General features: G+C 31.6%; 2 protein-coding genes across 2 annotated transcripts; both read right to left on the bottom strand.

Annotated features, from left to right (window-relative positions):
* Positions 1-645: 645 nt before the first annotated feature.
* LOC139513730 (centromere protein P-like) lies at positions 646-25177 on the bottom strand. The gene is made up of 9 exons (XM_071302489.1): positions 25041-25177; positions 19814-19993; positions 18815-18881; positions 17982-18048; positions 17321-17397; positions 13044-13132; positions 6227-6406; positions 5600-5691; positions 646-956 (listed from the first exon to the last, which is right to left on the bottom strand). Exons 1-9 carry the CDS (start codon positions 25085-25087, stop codon positions 811-813), a joined length of 945 nt encoding a protein of 314 aa, XP_071158590.1. The 5' UTR covers positions 25088-25177; the 3' UTR covers positions 646-810.
* Positions 6847-9148, bottom strand: LOC139520571 (uncharacterized protein KIAA1958-like). The gene is made up of 3 exons (XM_071313364.1): positions 8674-9148; positions 8241-8462; positions 6847-7641 (listed from the first exon to the last, which is right to left on the bottom strand). Exons 1-3 carry the CDS (start codon positions 9146-9148, stop codon positions 6986-6988), a joined length of 1353 nt encoding a protein of 450 aa, XP_071169465.1. The 3' UTR covers positions 6847-6985.

Here is a 25177-nt window from a genome sequence, read left to right as displayed (position 1 = left end):
GATCCCAAAGAGAAAAATTACGCATTCCACACGCATTAAGAGACTTTTGGTTACATCTAATTGATTGGTGTATATAATTCCCTATATTTTTTATGGATTGTTTCAAACTATTGATTAAAGTTCCTTAACTCTGAGACTATAAAACTAATATCAATATATTATGGCCCAGCTTAATAACTTTTATATTTTTTTATGAGAAACACTGAATTTCATACACAAGAAAATTTTTAATTAAATTGTAATTGATATATTATAATTTCTTTACATTTTTTAAAATAAATTTTTTTTTTTTAGTGCTAGATAATTAGTTGGTAGTTTCTCACAAGAACCTTAGTAAAACTTAAACAACTTTTAATTTCAAATGTTACTTTAATTGTAATTTTTTACTCATATGAATTGAACAGCATAAAAAGAACATTATTTACATATGGCCCTTTATACTATTGTAAAATCCAAACATAATGTAGCGCACCGCGCGAATGAGCACTTCTCTTTCAAATCTCACCACTTCTCCCTATCAGTTTCAAAAAGAGAAGTCACTTCTCCCTATAATTCTGAAGTAGTGTGAGCCCTGTATATATATATAACAAATGTTTGTTTTGTATAAACAGCAAGGTTATGAAATTGTCAAATTATTTTGATAATTAAAGGGCATTAATCATGAGTAGTAAATGCAAATAATGCCAAAATCAAACCAGACTTGAAATTAATGGTCAAAGAAAATGTGAACAATTTCATGAATTTTTATGTATTTTTATAATTCTACAACTACAGAATCAATGTAGTCTTATCCAAATATATATATAATTTTTACAAGGTTGAAATGTCAGTATTTTTACACAGTGAAGCTAATTTAATAATAGTTTCAATGGCATGTTCAATTCCTAATTCTTCTACTGTGTCTTCAAATCTCTCTGTGGATCTCTGTAATGTTTGGTCTTTATCTTGCTGTTGAACTACAAAATAAATAACAGAGTAAATAAAGCACAATCAATGTTTTTATATTTTAAATAAGCAACATTAAACTCTTTTGAACGAAGATTGATTGTAACAGCAAAGTTATTGATTGATTAAATAACTGCTGCCCCCTTTATCGGTCAAAAAATAATTTTAGGAAATCCATCTTGCAGTTTCACCCAAACAGGTTTATGAACTTGCTATTGCAAGTTTGCAGATCAAAGGAGGTTATATTAGAAGGAGAGAGGACGAACGACGATAATTAGACATGAAATGTTACCGACTTTTCTGTAAGTGGGTGTTAATTAGTTGAGATCGACTCTGTCACAGAGGGAGATTTTGTCCTAATTACATACCCGAGAAAGAACGGAAACACCCGAGGTGGCATAAACTGACCGGATATACAATTTTTGAAATGTTAATCACATTTTTTTGTGATATTTTTAATTAAGTAATTAAAAATTAAAATTCTATTTTAAAAGTAAACTTATTACCAATAGAAATGAAATGAATATCCTTCTCACTGCCGTCAATGTTAATATCAACAGTCATAACAGAAAGTCACTTTTACGTTATTCCTGATAAATTTCTCTAAGTTTCAATTGCAAATATTCCTTCCGGTCGTTACCGGTCACCGTAACTAAAGTACTTTGCATATTCGTATATTTTCTATGATTATTACCTGCCAATTCTCATAAGCAGAAACTGACAGGTGAAGAGAAAATCTTTGTTTAAAGCAATGTAGTGTTGAATAAAAATCGCTTACTAACTTTCCTTTAAACCCTCATAACTTTGTCATTTCTTAATCTTTTTTCACCGTAGACAGACGGTTGATTTTGAAATTGCACGTCAAATCTTTTTCCAAATCATAAACACCTATGCACTGCACTGTAACTAAAAATACACCTCAACTTTAATGACCCAGTCACTGATAACAATCACGTGACATATGCGATTTATCTTATAGCCCGAACTACTCGCGGTAACAGCCTGGTACATCAGACGGCTATGTCAAGTGGGTGATAACATGTCGGTTTCTTTATAATTTTATCATTTTTCTCTGATCGAACTGCTATCCTGGGGATGCTAATTTTGTATCAAGCAGAGTGTTCACTCTCCTTCTAATATAACCTCCTTGGCAGATCTTACACTGTTAGGCTAAAAATTTGAGACAAAGTATATCTATACAATATTATATATAAATCCAATGCCTCTTGAAATGAGATTATCATGCTCTCACAGTATTAAAGTTGCCTTAAAACAACTCTTCTATTCCAGCCATGTTGCACCTTTTTTTTTATTTCAAATTTGCAAAATATGCTTGTAATATATGCCACTGGACAGAGAGCAAACTACAAAATACAAGCATATATTCTCTCTCTAAATTAATTTTCTATCCTTGCACTTTTATTTGACACAGGTGCATTGCAACATTGACAAAGTAAACTTCTTTCATTCTTATTCCAAGGATTTATATAGTAAAATACTATATAAATCCTGGCTTAGTTATTCAAAGATGACATCTTGTTATCTTTCATAAAATTTATCAAATTAAGGGGGGTCCTGGGTATAAATAAAAAAAAAAATTCTTATATAGGATTTCGCTATATTTTTTTATAAATGAACTTTATCATATACTTAAAAGAAAAATGAAATAAAAAAATGGGGTCACTGCTCATTTAAGCTCACAATCAGCCTTCAGAAGAAGCATACATATTTGTTGATGTCCTTTTTTCTGTTGAGCTAATATATAGGAAAAATAGAGGTAATATCGAAATAAAAAAATAACCTAATTACAGAAATCGCTTAAATTTTACAATTATTTATTTGATGTACAGCTTATTTAAAAACAATAATAAAAAATATAGGTCACCGATGAGATAAAAAAAGATATTTCAAATTTAATGCCAAAAAATGGCATTTTTTGCACCAAAGGGAGATAATTTGGAGCTTTTTCAATGCTATAAACATTTTAAAAGTAATCTGGGACCAAACCGAATCGTTTCTTTTTTGGGTTGATTTTAGTATCATATCATAAAGAATTAACTAATAGTGTAATAAATAAATTTTGTAATGAAAAAATAAAGGTTTGAATTTTTGCTAAAATATTTGTACCCACGAGCCACCTTAATTGAAAATTTTATTGTGATCAACATTAACTGATGTAATTTTTTACAAAATGAACAAAAATCACCAAAATTACATTGTAGACATATTACTTTTTAAAATAATAAACTGTTATCACAGAGATATGTCTCGTCTTTTTGTAATTTTGAATATGCAAATGTTGAAATCAAAATAGCAATACTTTAACATCTTACACAATTTATGAAAATATTCTAATTCAATGAACCATGACTAGGTTACATGGCTAAACAATCTCCATGTAAATGAGATGTGCCAATGCTTATACAACTGCATACCAAATACCATCATGACCATTGACTTATAATAAGTCGTTACCAAATCTAAATACAAACATTAACTACTAAATTATAGAAAAGTTTCAAAGTCAATAAGAGGGGGTGGGGCTATATAATCTCCATGGAAAGGATACTTACAAATGCCAATAAATTTGCATACTAATACATGTAAACTAAGATAAGTTTCGAAGTCATTAGACTGTGACTGAGTGGTTAGGCCAAATATTCTCCATGAAAATGAGATGTGCCAATGCTTATACAACTGAATACCAATTAACATTGGCCTACCACTAATGGTTCCCCTTGAATTGACCTAATCACAAACTAATACATGATAACTCAGAAAAATTTTCAAAGTCAATAGACTAAGGGGGCAGAGCCAAATTATCTCAATGGAAATGAGATATGTCGATGCTTACACAACTACATACCAAATATCATTGACCTACCACTTGTAGTTCCCCATAAACTGACCTAATCACAAACTAATACATGTAAAATAAGCAAAAGTTTCAAAGTCAATAGACCATGACTAAGGGGCTGAGCTAAATTATCTCCATGGAAATGAGATATGCTTATGCCTACACAACTACATACCAAATATCATTGACCAACCACTTGTGGTTCTCCATAAATTGACCTATTCACAAACTAATACATGTAAAATAAGCAAAAGTTTTGAAGTCAATAGAGGGGGCAGGGCCAAATAATCTCCATGGAAATGAGATGTGCCAATGCTTATACAACTGCATACCAAATATGATTGACCTACCGCTTGTGGTTCAAGATTTTTCAAGTGGTCCTTTATCATCTCAAATGACAGACTGACAAACATGCATCACTAGAAAACCTCCTCTTCTAGACAATGGATAACAAGAGTGCACACGCTGAAATGTCTCGCCTTCTATACTAATCATTGATATTATGTTGATAGTCCTAAGTATAAAGTTAAGCTTTATAACAACTGTCACATAAACTTAACATTAACCAAGATAACTAAACAAAGACCAATGAACCTTGAAAATGAGGTCAAGGTCAGATGAACCATGCCAGACAGACATGTACAGCTAACAATGCTTCTATACAACATATATAGCTGACCTATTACTTACAGTTTAAGAAAAATAGACCAAAACACAAAAACTTAACACAGGGCAATGAACTGTGAAAATGAGGTCACGGTCAAATAAAACCTGCGCGACTGACATAAAGATCATAAAATATTTCCATACACCAAATATAGTTCACCTATAGCTTATAGTATTAGATAAAAAGACCAAAACTCAAAAACTTAACATTGACCACTGAACCATGAAAATGAGGTCAAGGTCACATGACATCTGCCCGCTAGACATGTACACCTTACAATCATTCCATACAACAAATATAGTAGACCTATTGCATATAGTATGAGAAAAACAGACCAAAACACAAAAATTTAACTATGACCACTGAACCATGAAAATGAGGTCAAGGTCAGATGACACCTGCCAGTTGGACATGTACACCTTACAGTCCTTCCATACACCGAATATACTAGCCCTATTGCTTATAGTATCTGAGATATGGACTTGACCACCAAAACTTAACCTTGTTCACTGATCCATGAAATGAGGTCGAGGTCAAGTGAAAACTGTCTGACAGACATGAGGACCTTGCAAGGTACGCACATATGAAATATAGTTATCCTATTACTTATAATAAGAGAGAATTCAACATTACAAAAAATTTGAACTTTTTTTTCAAGTGGTCACTGAACCATGAAAATGAGGTCAAGGACATTGGACATGTGACTGACGGAAACTTCGTAACATGAGGCATCTAGATAAAAAGTTTGAAGCATCCAGGTCTTCCACCTTCTAAAATATAAAGTTTTTAAGAAGTTAGCTAACACCGCCGCCGCCGCCGTAGCCGGATCACTATCCCTATGTCGAGCTTTCTGCAACAAAAGTTGCAGGCTCGACAAAAATCTGCAACATCAGCACTATAATGTTTATCAAAATGTATTGGTTCTCATCAAATGTAGAAAAATGGGCTTGATGTGTGCTTGTCCCAAGTCAGGAGCCTGTAATTCAATGGTTGTCATTTGTTGCTGTACTGTATATCATATTTGTTTTACGTTCATTATTTCATACAAAAATCAAGCCATTAGTTTTCTCGTTGGAATTGTTTTACAATGGTAATTTTTGTTATATTTTTTTGCCTTACAAGTTACTTACTGTAATCAGGAATCTTCATTGAAAGTGCTAATCTTGACTTCGCTCTGTAAACTTGGTCTACTTCAAACTTCCAACTGATACAAAACACAGGTCTGAAATATTCAAACCAAAGCATTAATAATAACAATAGATAAAATTGTAGCTTTGAAATTATTACATAAAATGTATCTCATCATAATATGTTAAAAATTATTGATATTAACAAATGATCAAAGAAAACCACTGAGTCTTCTTCACAAATAGGCCATTAGTTTTCTCATTTGAAATGTTACATATTTGTCATGTCAGAGCTTTTTATAGCTGACTATACAGTACAGGTTTAATACAACTGCCAATTTTTTTTATAATGTGTATAATGCTATCATGTGGTCGTCTGTGTTGTACAAAGACACATTAAAGTTCCAGACCATTACTTTAGTTTTATGTTTATGCAATTTTACCAGAAGGTTCAATGCCACAAAAAGAAGGTAAGTTTTTGGACTAATTTGAGGTCAAAATTGTTTCTTTGCCAGAGGTGAGCAATAATGCACATGGACCTTCAGTCCAGGGGGACTTTTAACGACAACAATATGTTTTCTCCATTTATTTTTAAAGGACTTAAAATACAAATGTTCTTAAATATCTTACCCTTGTGTCAATGTATTATTTTTGATGATTAGATATGGAATGAAACTTTCCTCCTCCACTTTAACAGAATCTGGGTATTTCTCAACAAAATGTTGAAATGTTTTTATTCTTTGTCTATGCCATCTAGAGTATGGAACAATCAGCTGGAAAAAACTCCAAATAGATCTGTCCTCAGACATGCTGAAATCCAGAAATAAATATTATATAGAACTAAATTCATTTGCAATGTTTTTCATTTATTTAAAAAAAGAGAGCATAAAAACAGATGACAATTTTCAATATCGAGATATCTATTATCATGTGTATCACAGCAAATTAGATTGTCGTTTATTATGTTGATTGGTAAGGTCACTATCAACTTGAGATCAAGATACTGTACATAGTGTCTGATATCAAAGGATTATCAGGTTATCTGCATATTGATACTATCAGATTATTACATGGCATTTTTCGTATCGCATGTATTATCAGCCCTAGGTTCAATATCAGCCCAAGAGCCGCATGGCTCAAGGGCTGATATTGAACCGAGGGCTGATAATACATGCGATATGAAAAATGCCATGTTATGATCTTTTTATCATATGCTTCAACAAAGGAGAAAAATAAGTTTAATATATTGATCCTTTTAAGTAATTTAATCAAGTAGAACTTCAAAAAGTGAAAAGTTTACAGAAAACTGAATAAAAATAATACTTCTCTTATATGGCTAAACAGAGAAGAAAAACAAAAGATTAATGTATTTTAATATAATATGTTGAATTATGCTGAAAAGTTAATTGTTATGTTTCCAGTTATATTAGCCCCAGAAAACATCTGAATAGTCTTGTCTTTGTAGTTTTCATGGACTATTTCAGGTATTTCAGTTGGTTTCTTGCCGTCATTTGACTCGTAATTAGTAATATCTTTCAAAACAAGGCCTAATTCAGCTTCTTGTGATGCTGATAGTAATTGGTCATCATCATCAGATGGCATGTCATCAATATTATTGTTTTGATCAGTTCCTTTTTTCTGTTCAAGATGTTTTGAGATACCACCACTACCGACATTTGATAAAATATGAGACATTTCTTGTTGCTGATCCAAGGAAGCACTACAATATTCATTAATTGATTGAACATTTTTGTGGCCGCTAATTTGCATAATTTGAGTAGGAGGGATTTTTTCATGTGCGAGAGCGGTGACGGTTGTTTTCCTAGCACTATGATTTGTTTTACGCCCTTGGACTCCGGCCTCTTCACACATAGTTTTCACAAAGTCAGAAAGTGTGTTTTTTCCCATGGGCTGCTTCCGATACCATACTCCATCTTTGACATCTCGGTTAATCCCTAAATAAAAAGGACCATCAGCTTCCATCATGTCTTCAGGTCTTCTCTTTGCATACTCTAGGTAAGTAGCAACAGGGCATCTAGGATTTCCTAAAAATAAAAATAACATTAAGCTTACTTTAATTCAGTATTGAAAATTAAAGGTTTAATACATAATCATGATAATCATACATTTTTTTTATTTATCTGTTGTTATTTAGAATTTTTATTTCACCCCTTGTTGATTTTTTCCCTGATAACAATAAACACAAAAACATGATGTCAAATTAGTGTTACTTTTTGTGATTAATATATTTTTTTATTTTTTTGTTGATTTATTAATCAAATGTGTTTGCATTTTGATAATGTATTATTACATTATTAACATGATTAATTAATTGACATGATTGATGTTGAAGGGGATATATGCGAAAAAAAATTATCAACTTTTTTCAGTAATCGTGATACATGTACATAAAATTGGGAATGGAAATGTGCATGTAATTATCAGACAAAATAAACATGATAAAAGTGAAAATGTGAACATACAATGTACCCAGTTTCATGGTTTTTGAATTAAGAAAATCAATAGTGCTATACATACCAGTACGTAAAAAAACATCTTTACCAGTCTGAGTGAAAAAAAATTGCAAATGCAAACTCTAATATATAAGCGTGAGTGTGTGAAAGTTACCCCATATTATAAGTACCTTTATCTTCAAACATTTTGGCCTGGAATGGTCTTGAATGAGTAGTGGCACCAGTCCGGGTCTTGGTTTGTCTTTCCGTGTGCTCCAAATACTTTTCACCCGTAGAGGTTGCCTTTCGTTCTATATCACCCCAACATAAGGTGGCGTGCTCCTCCCGGGAGCGTAGCCCAAAATGCAGGGAGTTGTTTAGCCACACACTGTGGATGAGTGCACCTGGATTACCTGAAATAAAGTCGTTATAATGAATATAAACATTGCGTTTATTTTATTTCTTTGGATACATATTTATTTTTCTATTCATTGAGAAAATTATGTTTGGTTGCACCACTATAGCCTATTACTTTTATAACTTGATTACCAGTACCATTTTGCTTGTTTATATTCATTTTGAAAGTGCAATGATTATCAATAATATGTTATTTAAAGTATTCACCTCTTCCAAGCTGGCCTTTCTCATACAATAAGTTTATTTCCTCAGTGGAGAATGGATCCGCTCTCTTTTTTTTTGCACCTAATCCCATGGTCTTAAGTTTCTTCATCTTGGCCGACAGAACCTCTCTGGAATGATTAAATTCTTTGTCTCTTATTATACTAATGTTTAACTTATCATTCATATATCTGGATATACTGCTTTGGAAGGCCTTCACTGTTCCTGGTTCATATGGAGTCCCATCTGATTTGGTGACTTTCATGAAAAAACGTGCGAGGAGCTTGTCAAGTTCACACACTGGGATTTCCTCCATTTTTCTATGCTCATTATTTGCTGAAAGCCAATTAGTGAAAATATTGACATCACTTGCAGTCTTCCGCTTAGTATTCTTGTTTTTCATTGCCTCAATGAATTCTGCTGTCTCGTCAACCTCATTTACGTTAGGCACATTATCGTCTGCGTTGTTTTGTTCTGCCATTTTGTAAACATATACCGGAAATCGCCGAGTGCTGACGGAAAGGTATGTGATAACATTGACGGAAAGGCATGTGATAACTTCCGAAGTATGTGATAAATATTTCATATCAGCCCGCTAAGCACCAATTCGAAAAAATATGGAATTTACGTAATTTTAATGCTATTATCATACAGTAAAAATCATATGTTATTTGGCCTAAGTATATGATAATGTAAGATATAACGTGCAAATTGTAATGTTAAACTTTTGTCAAATGAACATAGTGAACCTGTTCAAAATGGCTGCATATTGTGTCAAGCAGCTAGTAAATGTCAATATTACTATGAAAAACACCTGATAATTTATGAATTGAATTTTACTTGTATTTTTTTATTTATTTCATCAGCAAACTGGAGAGTATTTGATATTTTGGTAAAACATTTTGACTTCAGGTGATAACTCCAGGTCAAATTTATGGGGGATTGTCAATTCATATAAGAAGATGTGGTATGAGTGCCAACGAGACAACTCTCCATCCAAGTCACAATTTATAAAAGTAAACCATTAAAGTGTCAAAGTACAGTCTTTAATGCAGAGCTTTGGCTCACACAAAACTGCAAGCTATAAAAGGCCCATAAAACAACAAGTTTAATACCATTTAAACAGGAAGCATGTTGGACATCACAAAGTTGTGATACATCGTAACATGCAATTTTGTAAAGAGCTGGACAGAGTAATATAGGCAATAATTGCACAGTGGTTTTTATACGACCGCAAAATTTGAAAAAAATTTCATCGTATATTGCTATCATGTTGGCGTCGTCGTCGTCCGAATACTTTTAGTTTTCGCACTCTAACTTTAGTAAAAGTGAATAGAAATCCATAAAATTTTAACACAAGGTTTATGACCACAAAAGGAAGGTTGGGATTGATTTTGGGAGTTTTAGTCCCAACATTTTAGGAATTAGGGGCCAAAAAGGGCCCAAATAAGCATTTTCTTGGTTTTCGCACTATAACTTTAGTTTAAGTAAATAGAAATCTATGAAATTTTGACATAAGGTTTATGACCACAAAAGAAAGGTTGGGATTGATTTTGGGAGTTATGGTTCCAACAGTTTAGGAATTAGGGGCCAAAAAAGGGCCCAAATAAGCATTATTCTTGGTTTTCGCACAATAACTTTAGTTTAAGTAAATAGAAATCAATGAAATTTAAACACAATGTTTAAGACCACAAAAGGAAGGTTGGTATTGATTTTGGGAGTTTAGGTCCCAACAGTTTAGGAATTAGGGGCCAAAAAGGGACCCAAATAAGCATTTTTCTTGGTTTTCGCACCATAACTTTAGTATAAGTAAATAGAAATCTATGAAATTTAAACACAAGGTTTATGACCATAAAAGGAAGGTTGGTATTGATTTTGGGAGTTTTGGTCCCAACAGTTAAGGAATAAAGGGCCCAAAGGGTCCAGATTTAAACTTTGTTTGATTTTATCAAAAATTGAATAATTGGGGTTCTTTGATATGCCGAATCTAACTGTGTATGTAGATTCTTAATTTTTGGTCCCGTTTTCAAATTGGTCTACATTAAGGTCCAAAGGGTCCAAAATTAAACTTAGTTTGATTTTAACAAAAATTGAATCCTTTGGGTTCTTTGATATGCTGAATCTAGAAATGTACTTAGATTTTTTATTATTGGCCCAGTTTTCAAGTTGGTCCAAATCGGGGTCCAAAATTAAACTTTGTTTGATTTCATCAAAAATTGAATAATTGGGGTTCTTTGATATGCCAAATCTAACTGTGTATGTAGATTCTTAATTCTAATGCAACAACGTTTGTAACGTTCAGTTTGATTGGATAACGTCACTTTTTACATGGCATCAATTGACAATTGATGCTATGGGACTTACGCGCAAGCGCAGACGGCATATGACAGATTTTAATTGCATGTTTTAACGTTGTTTTCTGTCAGTTTCATTAGAATGGAGATAACAATATTGTATTTTAAGCTCCGACGGCATCAATTGGGAATTGATGGTCGCAAATACCCGTTTACTGGCGACGCGTTAGCGGAGACAGTAAACGGGTATTTGCGACCATCAAATCCCCAATTGATGCCGTCGGAGCTTAAAATACAATATTGTTATCTCCTAATTTTTGGTCCCGTTTTAAAATTGGTTTACATTAACGTCCAAAGGGTCCAGTAAACTTAATTTGCGACCATCAAATCCCCAATTGATGCCGTCGGAGCTTAAAATACAATACAGTTATCTCCTAATTTTTGGTCCCGTTTTAAAATTGGTTTACATTAACGTCCAAAGGGTCCAAAATTAAACTAAGTTTGATTTTAACAAAAATTGAATTCTTGGGCCTCTTTGATATGCTGAATCTAAACATGTACTTACATTTTTGATTATGGGCCCAGTTTTCAAGTTGGTCCAAATCAGGATCCAAAATTATTATATTAAGTATTGTGCAATAGCAAGAAATTTTCAATTGCACAGTATTCAGCAATAGCAAGAAATCTTCAATTGCACAGTATTGTGCAATAGCAAGAAATCTTCAATTGCACAGTATTGTGCAATAGCAAATATTTTCAATTGCACAGTATTGCACAATAGCAAGAAATATCTAATTGCACAATATTGTGCAATAGCAAGAAATTTCAATTGGATTTCAATTGGAGTTATCTTTCTTTGTCCAGAATAGTAGTTGAATCAACTTAAATCATTGTTTTATACAATATACAATGTATATTCACTTTTACTACCAACTGATAGATTAAAACAATCTTTACCATTCAGTGATAACAAGCACTTTTTTTACATTTTAATATTTTATGATGTATTTAAATGAGTAGTTATTGTTGCAAACTTCATTAGAAATTTGAATTGAGATCAGTTTTGAAATAAGGGAAAGGGGGATGTGAAAAAAAATTGGAGGGTCAATTTTTTTCATTTCAGATTTCATAAATAAAAAGAAAATTTCTTCAAACATTTTTTTGAGAGGATTAATATTCAACAGCATAGTGAATTGCTCAAAGGCAAACATTTTTTTTTAAGTTCATTAGACCACATTCATTCTGTGTCAGAAACCTATGCTGTGTCAACTATTTAATCACAAATCAAATTTAGAGCTGAATCCAGCTTGAATGTTGTGTCCATACTTGCCCCAACCGTTCAGGGTTCAACCTCTGCGGTCGTATAAAGCTGCGCCCTGCGGAGCATCTGGTTAAGGTTTTTAAAAGCTAAAATGATTGTATTTAAAACACCTATAATAACTATAGTCACTGCAGTATGCTTCTTGTGTAGTGGGGATACAGTAAAATGTCTTCTTGTGTTTGAGCTGTATGCTAATTTCATGGTCCGAGTACACAGTTATCGTCCTTTGATTTTCGTTGTCCACGAATATAGTCCTTAGTGTGGACAGTGTGTTACTTGCCAATTTTTGTTATACCCCTTCCAAATTTATTTCTCCATGTTTTATGCCTCATATAGCAAGTTGGGGGGTGAAATGACACTGTAAAAAAAGTTGGGTCATAAATATTAATGTAAAGTAGTGATTAGGTCCAGCTGAAAAAGGTCAAAAATTAGCACTTCGGAAGCTGTCAAAAGATTTCAAGACCCCCTTAACATAAGATTGTCCATATTTTGAGTTAGAGCTGATGAAGTTTTCTATAATTTTGATATAATTTGTCCCAAAAGTAGTACAACACACTGTAAAAATATTATTGAGAAAGCGCAGGTGGGATTTTTTTAATTTTCATTTATTGTCTAAAAGAAATGCACTACGAAATAACTGTGTACTCGGACCTCATGAGATGATTTTCCTGTTTTTGATTTTACTATGGTCTTTGTACACCTATTGCAAGTCATCTCTTCACTAATAAATTAATTTCAAAAGATTTTTTAATGATCTTTACCTGATTAGACATTTCTGTAATTCATCCTGTATATTTTCTGGAACATATATATCTAGCTTTGTTATTTTTAAACTGTTGTCATCTTCATTCTGAAAAAGAAAAAAAAGTAAATTCAGGAACAGTAATTATATATAAATCAGGGCTCACGCTACCAGGCGACTTGGGCGAAGAAGTCGCCCTCCCGACCGTCACTTCGCTTTCCCCGACCCCCAAAAGCGAAAACAAGTCGCCCTGTTCTTGACGAAAGTCGCTTTCAGTCGCTTCCGTCATCGGACATTTTCAATTTTTACCAAGTTGATGAAACATTAATTTTTTACTGATAATTAAAGAAATTCAGACATAAACTATTCATTATCTTTAGAAAAGAGGTTGAAGCATTGTCTTCGCAGTGTATATCAGGTTATTTGATAAAAATACAACTTTTTATCACTTCGTGCATTTTCGCAAGTTCCGGTGCTTGTTACTCGAAAACGTACATCAACCTAAATTTCGGCGGCAAAATAAGTTTGTTACTTCATTTAAACGTGATAAAAGTTGCCTCCAGTAAATGTTTAATCCATTTATTGCATTAAAACCGTCATGTTCCTTTCCAAATAACTTGTCAAACATCGTTTATTTTTGTAAATTTTCTTGCATTCGTCCGCCATTGACCGATTTCTAAACTACGGATCTGAACCGGACCAGCTATGACCGAAATCCGTACTTTTACAATAATTACTACGGACACACGGATGGAACAGCTGACAGAAGAATATTGATCCCAAAGGGAAAAATTACGCATCCCACACGCATTAAGAGACTTTTGGTTACATCTAATTGATTGGTGTATATAATTCCCTATATTTTTTATGAATGTTTCAAACTATTGATTAAAGTTGCTTAACTCTGAGACTATTATACTAATATCAATATATTATGGCCCAGCTTAATAACTTTTATATTTTTTTTTATGAGAAACACTGAATTTCATACACAAGATAATTTTTAATTAAATTGTAATTGATATAATTTCTTTACATTTTTTAAAATAAATTTTTTTTTTAGTGCAAGATATTTAGTTGGTAGTTTCTCACAAGAACCTTAGTAAAACTTAAACAACTTTTAATTTCAAATGTTACTTTAATTGTAAATTTTTACTCATATGAATTGAACAACATAAAAAGAACATTATTTACATATGGCCCTTTATACTATTGTAAAATCCAAACATTGTAGCGCACCCGCGCGAATGAGCACTTCTCTTTCAAATCTCACCACTTCTCCCTATCAGTTTCAAAAAGAGAAGTCACTTCTCCCTATAATTCTGAAGTAGTGTGAGCCCTGTATAAATGCAAAGTTTTGTACAAGATGAATAATGAAATTAATTTAAACAAGAATTTGTAATTTGTTCTAGAAATTTTTTTTCTTTTAATTGATGACGGATTACCAGAGTAAATGTATTGGTTTTTTTAAAAATGTTTAATAGTATATGCAAACTGAGAATACCATTGAAGTTCTTTGAAAAAATAGATATATGGACCATAATTTGGTATTCGGCCTTTGGTTTCTTTTTGTATCCTTTTTTATAAGTTCTAAAACTTTAACTTTTATTCTGTGGGTTGTGTTGGTGTTAGAATAGTATTAATGGAACAATTGAGTTTTTCAAGAAAAAAATAATACATTTTGATTCACCGTTTACATGACAGGAAACCAAACAGGAAACCAATCTTTATTTTCTTTATTTTGTACAATATATTTCAAAAGACATAAATGAACACCATTACTAGTGTTACTTGCTTCATGTTAATATTTAAAATTAATTTTCAATGTTTAATTAAAGTTTTTTTTAAACGCGACAGGAAACCATAAGAAACAGAAAGCATTTTTTTAGTTTTATCTTATTGCAAAATCTGCTTAAAATAGTCTGAACAGTATACTTTTTCTTAAAATCCATCTTAAATGTAACAGTATTATAAAACTCCTAAATATGTGCTTGTTTTGAAAACAATTAGTACAATTTATTCAGAAATTTCCATATTTTCTTCATTGATACAGGATACCATAATAGTTGTATCTTGATGTTTTAGCCAAAAAAATGTATTTATATTTGGTTTTGAAATTCCAGTTATATACAATTTATTCCAAATCATTGGCAATGTAAAATTCTTTAAATCCAGTAAAGAAAAAAACTTTTAACTTGGAATTAAAATCTTTAAAATAGGCACCATGTGATATTTGTGACCAGCTGTACACCATCTACATGGTTTCCACATTTTAACCTACTTTAGTGGGCTAAAATCAATAAAGTACTTCCTTTCAAGTCATGCATGGAAAAGTTTACTTCTCCTTTGACAAGTTTATTGCGTTTCTGAAAAGTGTTTGCAGAACATGAATAAAAAAAAAATAATTAAAAATTGTGACAAAGATACCAACTTTGTACACTCCAAGTGTAATGGTATATTAACATGTATTTTTTATTAAGTTATCTTTATTCACCTAAAATATCCAGTAATATTTACTGCTGAAGCAAAATCAATCCAACGAGCATCGGCACAATGATAAGCATGATAAGAGACGTAATGTCGATTGAATTTTCCAAGGACCCTTTACATCGTTATCAGGAAACAAAGTGTGTCAAATCTGAAATCGATTTTGTCAAGTCATTGGGCATTTATTTTCACACAAGATCGTATGTAACATTATGCACATAGGAAAAACAATAGACCCCTGGTGCAATCTCTTTGAAAATTGTATTTTCCTTTTTTAAACAAGATGAAACAAGTCTACAGATTATGTTTGCTAACATCCCGTTGGAAACAAAAACAATGTTTAGACCTAGTATTTCATACATCCGGCCGTAAGGGCGTGATCACATGTTAGTCACATGTTTCACGTATGACCAGAAATGATTAGAACTTAACGACAAAAACAATTTTAATTAAAAAAAAGGAAATAACTGGACTTCTGTTTCGTTTGAAATGTAACGCATAACGATAACGTCATTTTCTAACTTAATTATTACGAAGAACAAAACTAGAATGTAAATCATCTCTGATTTACCTGTTTGAACATCTCGCGAGAGTTCATATTTGCATATTGTTATAAAGAATTCTATTACAACAAAGCAGATTACATCATCTAAAATTTGCGTTACGAAATTGGAAACCAAAGTAACGCTAGTGTTCTTACACCTGCTACAGAAATACTTATAGTTCTCGGCATTTTCTTCTGACTATTCTTATTGGTCGATGTTCTTTATTATTTGAAAGCAAAAGTTACGAATTTGCCGGTGACGATTATCTATAAATCAGTCAGCGTTATGCACTTCGGAAGCGAAAAGTAACGCAAGAAACGACACAAAAATACTGTCGTATAATCTTTGAAATTTGTTAATTTCAATTTTTTTTCTAGGGAAGAGTAGCATACACTTGTATGTTGATAAAAATAAAGGCATCTTTAGATGTAGTTACAACTTTTCTTACAGTAATACACATTTTTATCACTTTTCTATCGTTATAGGAAACGAGCCCAATAGCAAATTATGGTCCATATCTGCCCATATATCACAACATGCAATTTACCTTTTTTTTAAATAAATTATGTACTAAACATGAAAGTTATGAGGGTTAATGGAAGAAGGGGAAGCACGGCACATTCATGTTTTCAGGATTAATATTTGGGGTTTAGGCTTATAATCATAATATTAAACCATCCTTGGTTTACGAGCTAAAACTTTAAATTCTTTAATACATAATTCAGTTTATTTTAGTTCTAATTTAAATAAGCTTAATTAATTAACTAAATGAATATGCATGAAATGTTTGCCATTAGCAGACTAGACATTAAACAAACAGTATTCACTCACAACTGAAAAATATATAAAGTAAGCATACATGGTCTATTTATTCCAGATATCGCACATGTTACCATTGTCAGACTGTTTTTCTTGAATTTATGATAATGTGCAGCACACATATATGGACCAAAAAGCTGTTTCATGAAAATATACAATGTTTCAAGTTATTTAACATGACATTTAATGACAGGCAGCAACAAGGTTGTAACTTTTGAAGTAGGGTAGAAATGGTTACTGTCAATATAATACTTCTATTGTATGATGTTGAATATTAAAATCAACAAGGCAATAAAGCTTGATAACAAGCAACAAAGATACAAAAAAAAATAGTTAAAAAAACATATGCAAACAGGCAAAAATGGAAAAATAATCACGTTAATAAATAAATATATATAATACCAATAGCATTCAAAACGTATTCACAAAAAATGATTTCACTTACAGTTTCTAGGCATTCAAACTCTACTTTAAATAAGATGTCCATACACTGTCCCTTTAGATTATATCGTACAATATCACCTAAAATAAAATTAACATAAAAACAGTTGGCACACTACATAGAACTAAATACAGTATAGACAATATGTTACAGAAAGAACAAACATTCACATTTTTTTTAGCAATAAATTACCCTTTAGTGTTAACAACATTGTGTTATTGCCATATGAGTCCTCAAAAACAATAAAATAACACAAGAATGAAAAGTAGCACTCGAAAATTCCAGGATATCTTGCTTTTTACAACAGAGAAAAAACTTATTCATGTTTTAGAAAATGTCAAGAATACAGTACCAAATTGTTTCTGTTTTGTTGGTAGAATATAAATAACTTGAGCATGTGTCAGACTGTAGAGAAGTTGCTTCCAATTTTGTAATCTTGATCTTTGACATTTCCAGTGATTGGTGGACATGGGCACTCTAGTTATCAGTAATTTCAAAATGTATGTACATGTAATAACAGCAATAACTAGCTTTATAGCAACAACATGAAAATCAAAAGTGTTTAAACTCAATAATGTTCATATGAGTCAATTACAACTGAGATTTATATTTTACTTTTTGCCTAATATATGACAACTCCAAGTACCTATCCTAGTAAAAATACCTGATTTTAAGGGATTATGGGTCAGCTCTTGAATTGATATTCCTGCTAATTTTGTTGTTAGTTCAATCTACAAAGCACAAAATTATATTTGCTGTTACCTTAAATTGTCTATGATTTATAATAGTCATGGTAAGAGTTATGCAAAGAAAGCATGATTAATGAATAATAACCTCTCTGCTTGCTTGTATTGTATAAAAAGTATATTTCTTGATGAAAAATTACACCAGTTACAAGTATTAGATTAACTTTTTTTAGTACCCTGTAGCAGTATTTAACCAATATCTACTATTACATGTACCCTGACTCGAGCTTCCTGTAGTAGTGACTAGTGAGCTAAGTTTGGCTATGCTTTCCAAATGATGATTTTTTTTATTATTTCTTTGTTAAAGTTAGTGGTCATCCCATAGAAATCTGGACTGTGCTTTTTTTAATATGCATTTTACTTTTAGAAATACAATGTCTAGATAGGCAAAACGTGAGATTTGTATTAAACCATTGTTAAACTGGTTGAACCCTTCTACTTTATGTGTCTGTATCAAGTCAGACTATCTGGACTATATGTGATGTTTGACTTTTATTGCGTCTTTGTAGTGGTTTTTTTTTTAAAGAGATTGGCATTAAGGGTGGTCTGATGAACTGTCAAATACATCAATCAAGTTTGTTTTTTTTAAATATACTGAATGTTTGCATTAATCAAATCCTGAAAAAGCAGAACAAATTGTACCCCCTCCACTTATAAAAGTGGCATAAAAAGCAGTAATACTTAAATTTGTAGCTGCATGAGATAGTAGATATATTAAGGATGTTTCCATTTTATCTTTGTTTTCACTAACCTTCCTTTGAATATCTTCACATTCCTCTTTGTAATCTTCTACTGTTTTAGGGGATTTATCAACATTGCTATAAACAAAATTATTTCAATTATATTGATATGCATGAAAATTAACATAAATGTAACTCAAAAGAAATAACACATTTTATAAAAAAAAAATAGATTATACTTTTAATTTTTCTAGGTTTTAGGAAATTTTGATATTAACTTTAAAGTAAAAGTGGTAAATTGTGAGAATTAACGAAATTTACCTTGTCTACAACTGTTCTAGATCAATGGAGTAATAATATAAAAATAAGTAAAAATGCCAGGCAAACTAATACCTAGAGTTTGAATATGTTTTATTTCTCTTTAAATTGTGCATAATGTATTGAAAGAAAGATATGCACATTTATTGGTACATTTGTAAGATAAGGAACTTTTTTCTCCTCATTTTTTTTGTATTTCTAAGCATGTAACTTAAAGAACAATGCATCTATAGCTAGTGTAGTCTTTTTAATGCATAGAAACATTTACTTGCCATACAATAAAATAGCACACAGCAAAATAGTATTGTTTGTTAATTAAGGCTGCATAATGTCTGAATAACATGTTTTTCAGAGAACACATAAATCTGCTACATGTATTTGTAATATAAAACCATTGATACTGATCATGAATCACTAAGAAACAGTTTGCAGAAAGACTTGAAACCCTAACTGCACACATTACAAGTACTAACTCTGCTTGGAGAATAATTTTGCTTACAAGTACTCCTAAATGCTAAATTCAATGCAGAGATGCAGGAAATATCATTTTCAAGTCTTTGACTCAAATTAGTCTGGGATTGAACCAACAGTTACAGCCAACACAAAAACTGAGCAAGAACTATATCAGGCTATCTGCAGTCATGTCAATAATTACAAGAAAAGTCATAGCATTTCCATGGTTTAATACACATGATACACAAATACACACAATAAATCCACTCATGTTATGTACTGTTAACAAAAAAACTCACTGTTTTTTTTCAAAATGCTTGTTTAGTAATTCTTTTCTTTGTTTAAGCAGCTTTTCTAAACTTTTGATCTCTTCTTCAAGCTGACTTATTTCTTTTTCTTGTGTAATCTGGATCAAACTTTTATGGGATGCTGATTTTTGTTCTGCTGGGACATGTGGGATGTCTATTTCTTCTGAAAATCTTAAAAAGAACAAACATTACTTACAGCTATGTATCATGTACATTTTAATCTTTATTTCAAATAAAATATTCTTCTTTCACTTTGAGATAAAAAATTTAATGAGTAGAAATACTATATCAAGGAGTTTTCAAAATCACATGATCTTTCAACTTAAAAAAAAATTGAATATGTTTTATATACTTTCTGTACTTGAATGGCTAAAATTTATAACCAAACTATAAATAACTGCCTTACAAGAGGGAGGTTAAGCTGGCCATAAAACCAGATTTAACCGACCATTTCACTTTCAGAATGTCTGTACCAAAGTCAGGAATATGTCAGATATTTTCCCCTCTTTTTGTTGGTTGATAATGTTTGAGTTTGTCAGTTGTTATTGACTTCCCCTTTCAAAATAAAAACATTCTGAATCCAGCTTATTGCTATATCATGCATATAACCTTTTATTGATAAATTTTGAAATAAATAATTTGATTGATAGCGTGATAAAACGGGAAAAAAAGGCATGATTTTTTTTTAGACACTGACAAAACACCATACCCCCTCCCCCTTTTGAAGTTAATTGGTTGCTTTCTGAGTGCCTGCAGTTTGACACACCTGTGCTTTTCTATCTTATATTTGTCTAAAGGTGGTACCCAACACTTTAAATAAAATTAATTTGGCTCGTTTAATTTTCATAAAATTTTTACAAAGCATTTACTTTGACCCTTTGACCAAAATATAAAAAATTCAAAAAAATTAAACCAACCAATTTATCAGAAAAGTTACACTGGTTATATAGCAGTTTGACAAACACTAATTTTGATCATTGAGAAGCTTAATATTCCCCTAACAACACAACGTTATTAAAACGTTTAGCTGATTTTACGGAGTTATCTCCCTGTAGTGTTAGGTACCACCTTAATTCACATGATTTGCATCATTCATGCTACTGATGCATCTGCCGATATAATGAGAAGTTTTTATCATTGATTGCCAAACTGTATACAATTATGAGGGTTGCAATACACACTTGACCTGAAAATATGTACTGCTTGAACTTTTTATATATAAATCATCATACATTGTAGATACCAGGACTAAAATTTTACAGTCACGCCAGGTGCGCATTTCGACTACAAAAGACTCATCAGTGATCACTGTGTCTAAACCACACCGGCAAAATTTGTTCGGACTCGATGGTATCTAACATCCGGCACAATGACGGAACATTAATAGACAGAAGAAAGCTAGGTTTCTCCTTATTTTCTTATTTTTTTTATGATATCGAAGAATATAAATACACATACAACTATTTTCTATTGTGATATGCAATATTTTCTACAACCGTTCTATATTAATGGAAAAATAAGTAAAAATGCACATCAAAATGACGAATTGAGTGAACCTTGCCTCGAAATTGTTTAATTTCTCTTTAAATTGTTCACATTGTACGGAAAGAAAGGTACGGGAAGATAGATATTGACACGGAGATTGCAAATTTAGTTATTATGAGCATCTCAATAATTGTAACTCTGTGTATGGAACGAAAGAAATGGGTCATGTCAAAATGGAACTGGCCGGTTTCGTCGTAGATTTTAAAATGCATAACCCGGTTTGGTCAAATAAAAAAAATCATAATCGCATTACATTATAATTGATTATTTAACTTCAGCGTTCAAAATGAGTTTTGTGGGTCGTTCGAAAACAAGTTCCTTCACCGGACAGCGGCTTATTATTTATATGAGTCTCAGATTCAAATAAATAATAAGCAAATTCCTACTCTTATAGAACACAAATATTTTAATTTTACTTTGCATTCCGAACTTTTTTAACAGCATATTGAGATTAAAGCTCTCTAAATATGCGTTTTCTATATGAGTTATGGGAAAATATGTTGAACATGTTTAAACTTGAAACTAAAGTTTACGGTCTTAAAAATCGAAACACACAATTGATATGTGATTTTCTCGCACAAAAGAATGGACACCTTTATAAGTAATCTAATCATTCCATGTATGTAATCTTTTCTACCATCGTTAAAAATAAATCTTCTTAAGGATAAACGTTGATAATAAGACAAATGTATATGCATGCATAATCGACATAGAAAATGAATGTAGGATTACAACTACCATGCATTAAAATAAAATTTATTTATCACTAATTGTAACTATACTGCTATGTACAAATTAGTATAATAGTCTCAGGTCATCGATAAAATTCAATAATAATTATTTTGTTAACATTATTAAAAAAACCGAGTCTGTACTGTCGCCATTGTGTTATGGTGATCGTACACTGACGTTGGTCAATATATTTTGACAATATATACGGACAGACGGATTCAGTTTATTTCAAAGTGGGCGTATTTCGAACAACCTTTACATACCGCCGAGCGTAGCGAGTCGAACAATATTTTGATTATTTTTTGCTTTACAAAATCGTTAAATACAGGAATCAATATAGTTTTGGCAACCGAAGGTGGGGTCGGGGCGTGCAACCTATACGTCATCTAGATTCACCACTTATCTTATAAAGTGTATACCGAATTAAAATATTGTAAGAAATGAGAAAACAGGGATACCCGGGAAATCGGATTATGTGAGTTGGATTATGTTTATTATAATACATGCCGAATATCAAGTTCTTTTTATCGATTTCTATACATTTTTCTCAAATATATATAAAAGTTATATAGGAAAATGATAAGGCAGACAAATATACAAATAAATCGACTTGGCCGATATCCTAATAAAACTTATTGACCTTTAATTACGAGTTTTTTTTCATTTCTTTGCGTTTTTACACGCCCGTCCCAATTTTGACAGGACGTATTATTGTATACACCCGTCTGTCCGTCCGTCCGTCCTTCCATCCGTCCGTTCCTCCATCTATCAGTCATTCGGTCCGTCCGTCTAGCTATCCGTCTATCTTTATGTCCAGCGTAAACATGTCGCACCGTAACTTGAGCTTATCTAGTTTTCATGAAACTTAACAAAGTTATTTCTTGAAATGGTCAAATGATTTGTAAACCTTTTAGTGAAAATCAAATTAAATCTTTTTGAGTTACAGAACTTTGTAAGTAAAACAGGAGTGTTTTTTTTGTTAACATGTCGCGCCATATCTCAAAATGATTTATCATTATTGCATCAAACTTTACACACTTCTTAGTAATATAAATCTTAACTTCTGCATACTTTAAGGTGATGTTTTAAATTTTGTTTTTTAAGCGTTAATTAGGTTTTCTTTGTAAAAAAAAAAGGGGGGGTCACATACTGCGATGTATCTCAAAACCTATATATAAAAAATATCATAATGTTAATGTTAAAAAAATAATTAGATATCAGTGTTTGCTATTGAGTATTTATATTCCATTTAAAATTAGTTTGAAGATCAGTGAAATAACGGATACGACTTTCATTAGGAAAATGTGTAGTACTATAATTACCTATGTAAATAAATGTAAACACGCCAAGTTTACTTTATAATACATATATATTTAATTTCTTTCGAAAGACAATGTTCAGATCCGTGTTAACGTTGCTTTTCATTAATTGTTGGTTTTAAAAAAATATAAAAAACCGGGTGATATATATAGACGAAACCGGGTGTTGTGTAGTAAACAACAATGACGAAACCGGTGTATTTTTATTTGACATGACCTATTTCTTTCGTTCCATACACATAAATACAAGTATTGAGATGCTCATAATGACTAGTTTTTCAATCTCTGTGTCAGTATCTATCTTCCCGTACCTTTCTTTCCGTACAATGTGAACAATTTAAAGAGAAATTAAACAATTTCGAGGCAAGGTTCACTCAATTCGTCATTTTGACATGCATTTTGACTTATTTCTCCGTTAATATAGAACGGTTGTAGAAAATATTGCATATCACAATAGAAAATAGTTGTTTATGTATATATATTCTTCGATATCATTAAAAAAATAAGAAAATAAGGAGAAACCTATCTTTCTTCTGTCTATTGATGTTCCGTCATTGTGCCGGATGTTAGATACTATCGAGTCCGATCAAATTCTGCCGGTGTGGTTTAGACACAGTGGTGATGTTCGAATCAAAAAATGTTTAAAAGGCAAAATAAATTACGAAGTTGAAGAGCATTGAGAAATTCCTAAAAGTTTTGCCATACAACAATCACTTTTCCTATGTGGCATCAGATATATTCTATTATGAAGTCAAAATTTTATAGGAACTCGTTTGATGTCCAGTAATCATGGTAATGGCAGACAAATAGCAATAATGACATTGGTGTATGGGGGTATCTTCATGACGAATAAATGTTAAAAACTCATACCAAATGTGTTAACGGTAATTTCTGTTGCGGGACAAATATTTATCCTTTCTTTTAGATGATTAAAAATTATACTGATGTTGACAAATCATGTTAATTTTTTCCCATAAATAACGGTAACCATAATTATTTGAGTTTTGATAAATCTCAGTAAAATTTTTAACCCATTTTTGGGACTATTATATATGGTTCCAGCCAATTCGATGCTAACAGTAGCTGAAAATGACTGTTTGACCGCATTTTGAAACTTTGACGCCTGACAGTAAATTAAGGGCATTCCTACCCTCTTTTATTTTATAAAAGCTTATATAATTATGTGAAGAAAAGATCCAGTATATCCTGAAGAACAGTATTATCAGATTATTAAGAATAACTTCTGTCCAACGATGAAAGTTTAACTGTCGGATTTATAATGGACAGTCTGACAGTAGACTATTCAGTCCTGGACTGTCAGACTAACAATAGTAACAGACATTGGATTAAAGCTACGTTCACAGTTGTAAAGCTGTTTAAGTTACACAGGTGTGTAACGAAAACCATGTTAACCCCACATGACCTTTTGACAGAAACAAGTGTCATTAAGGTAAAGTAATCTTTATTTGAGGTCGCTCCAGGTACACTTTCCAAGGCAAAAGGCAAAATTATGTTTATGTTTACTTTCTCTTTAACTTTAAATATTCCTATTTAAAACACTTGTTGTTTGTTTGTTGGTTTGTTTGTTTGTTTACTAAATCTCAATTTTGTTTAATTCATACCTGTCCTTCTCTTCATACGTAGTTTGTTGATTTTCAGTAACAATCATTGCACACAAATTTGTCTTTCAAACTCAAAAGGTTTATTCCAAACTTCCCGCGTTTTTATTTCCGTTACGTTCTTGATACTACACACGAAA

The sequence above is a fragment of the Mytilus edulis genome, chromosome 1, assembly GCF_963676685.1.
Source record: "Mytilus edulis chromosome 1, xbMytEdul2.2, whole genome shotgun sequence".
Taxonomy (NCBI): Eukaryota; Metazoa; Mollusca; class Bivalvia; order Mytilida; family Mytilidae; genus Mytilus; species Mytilus edulis.
The sequence above is the reverse complement of the archived record's forward strand: the minus strand, read 5'-3'. Positions and strand labels throughout refer to the sequence as shown.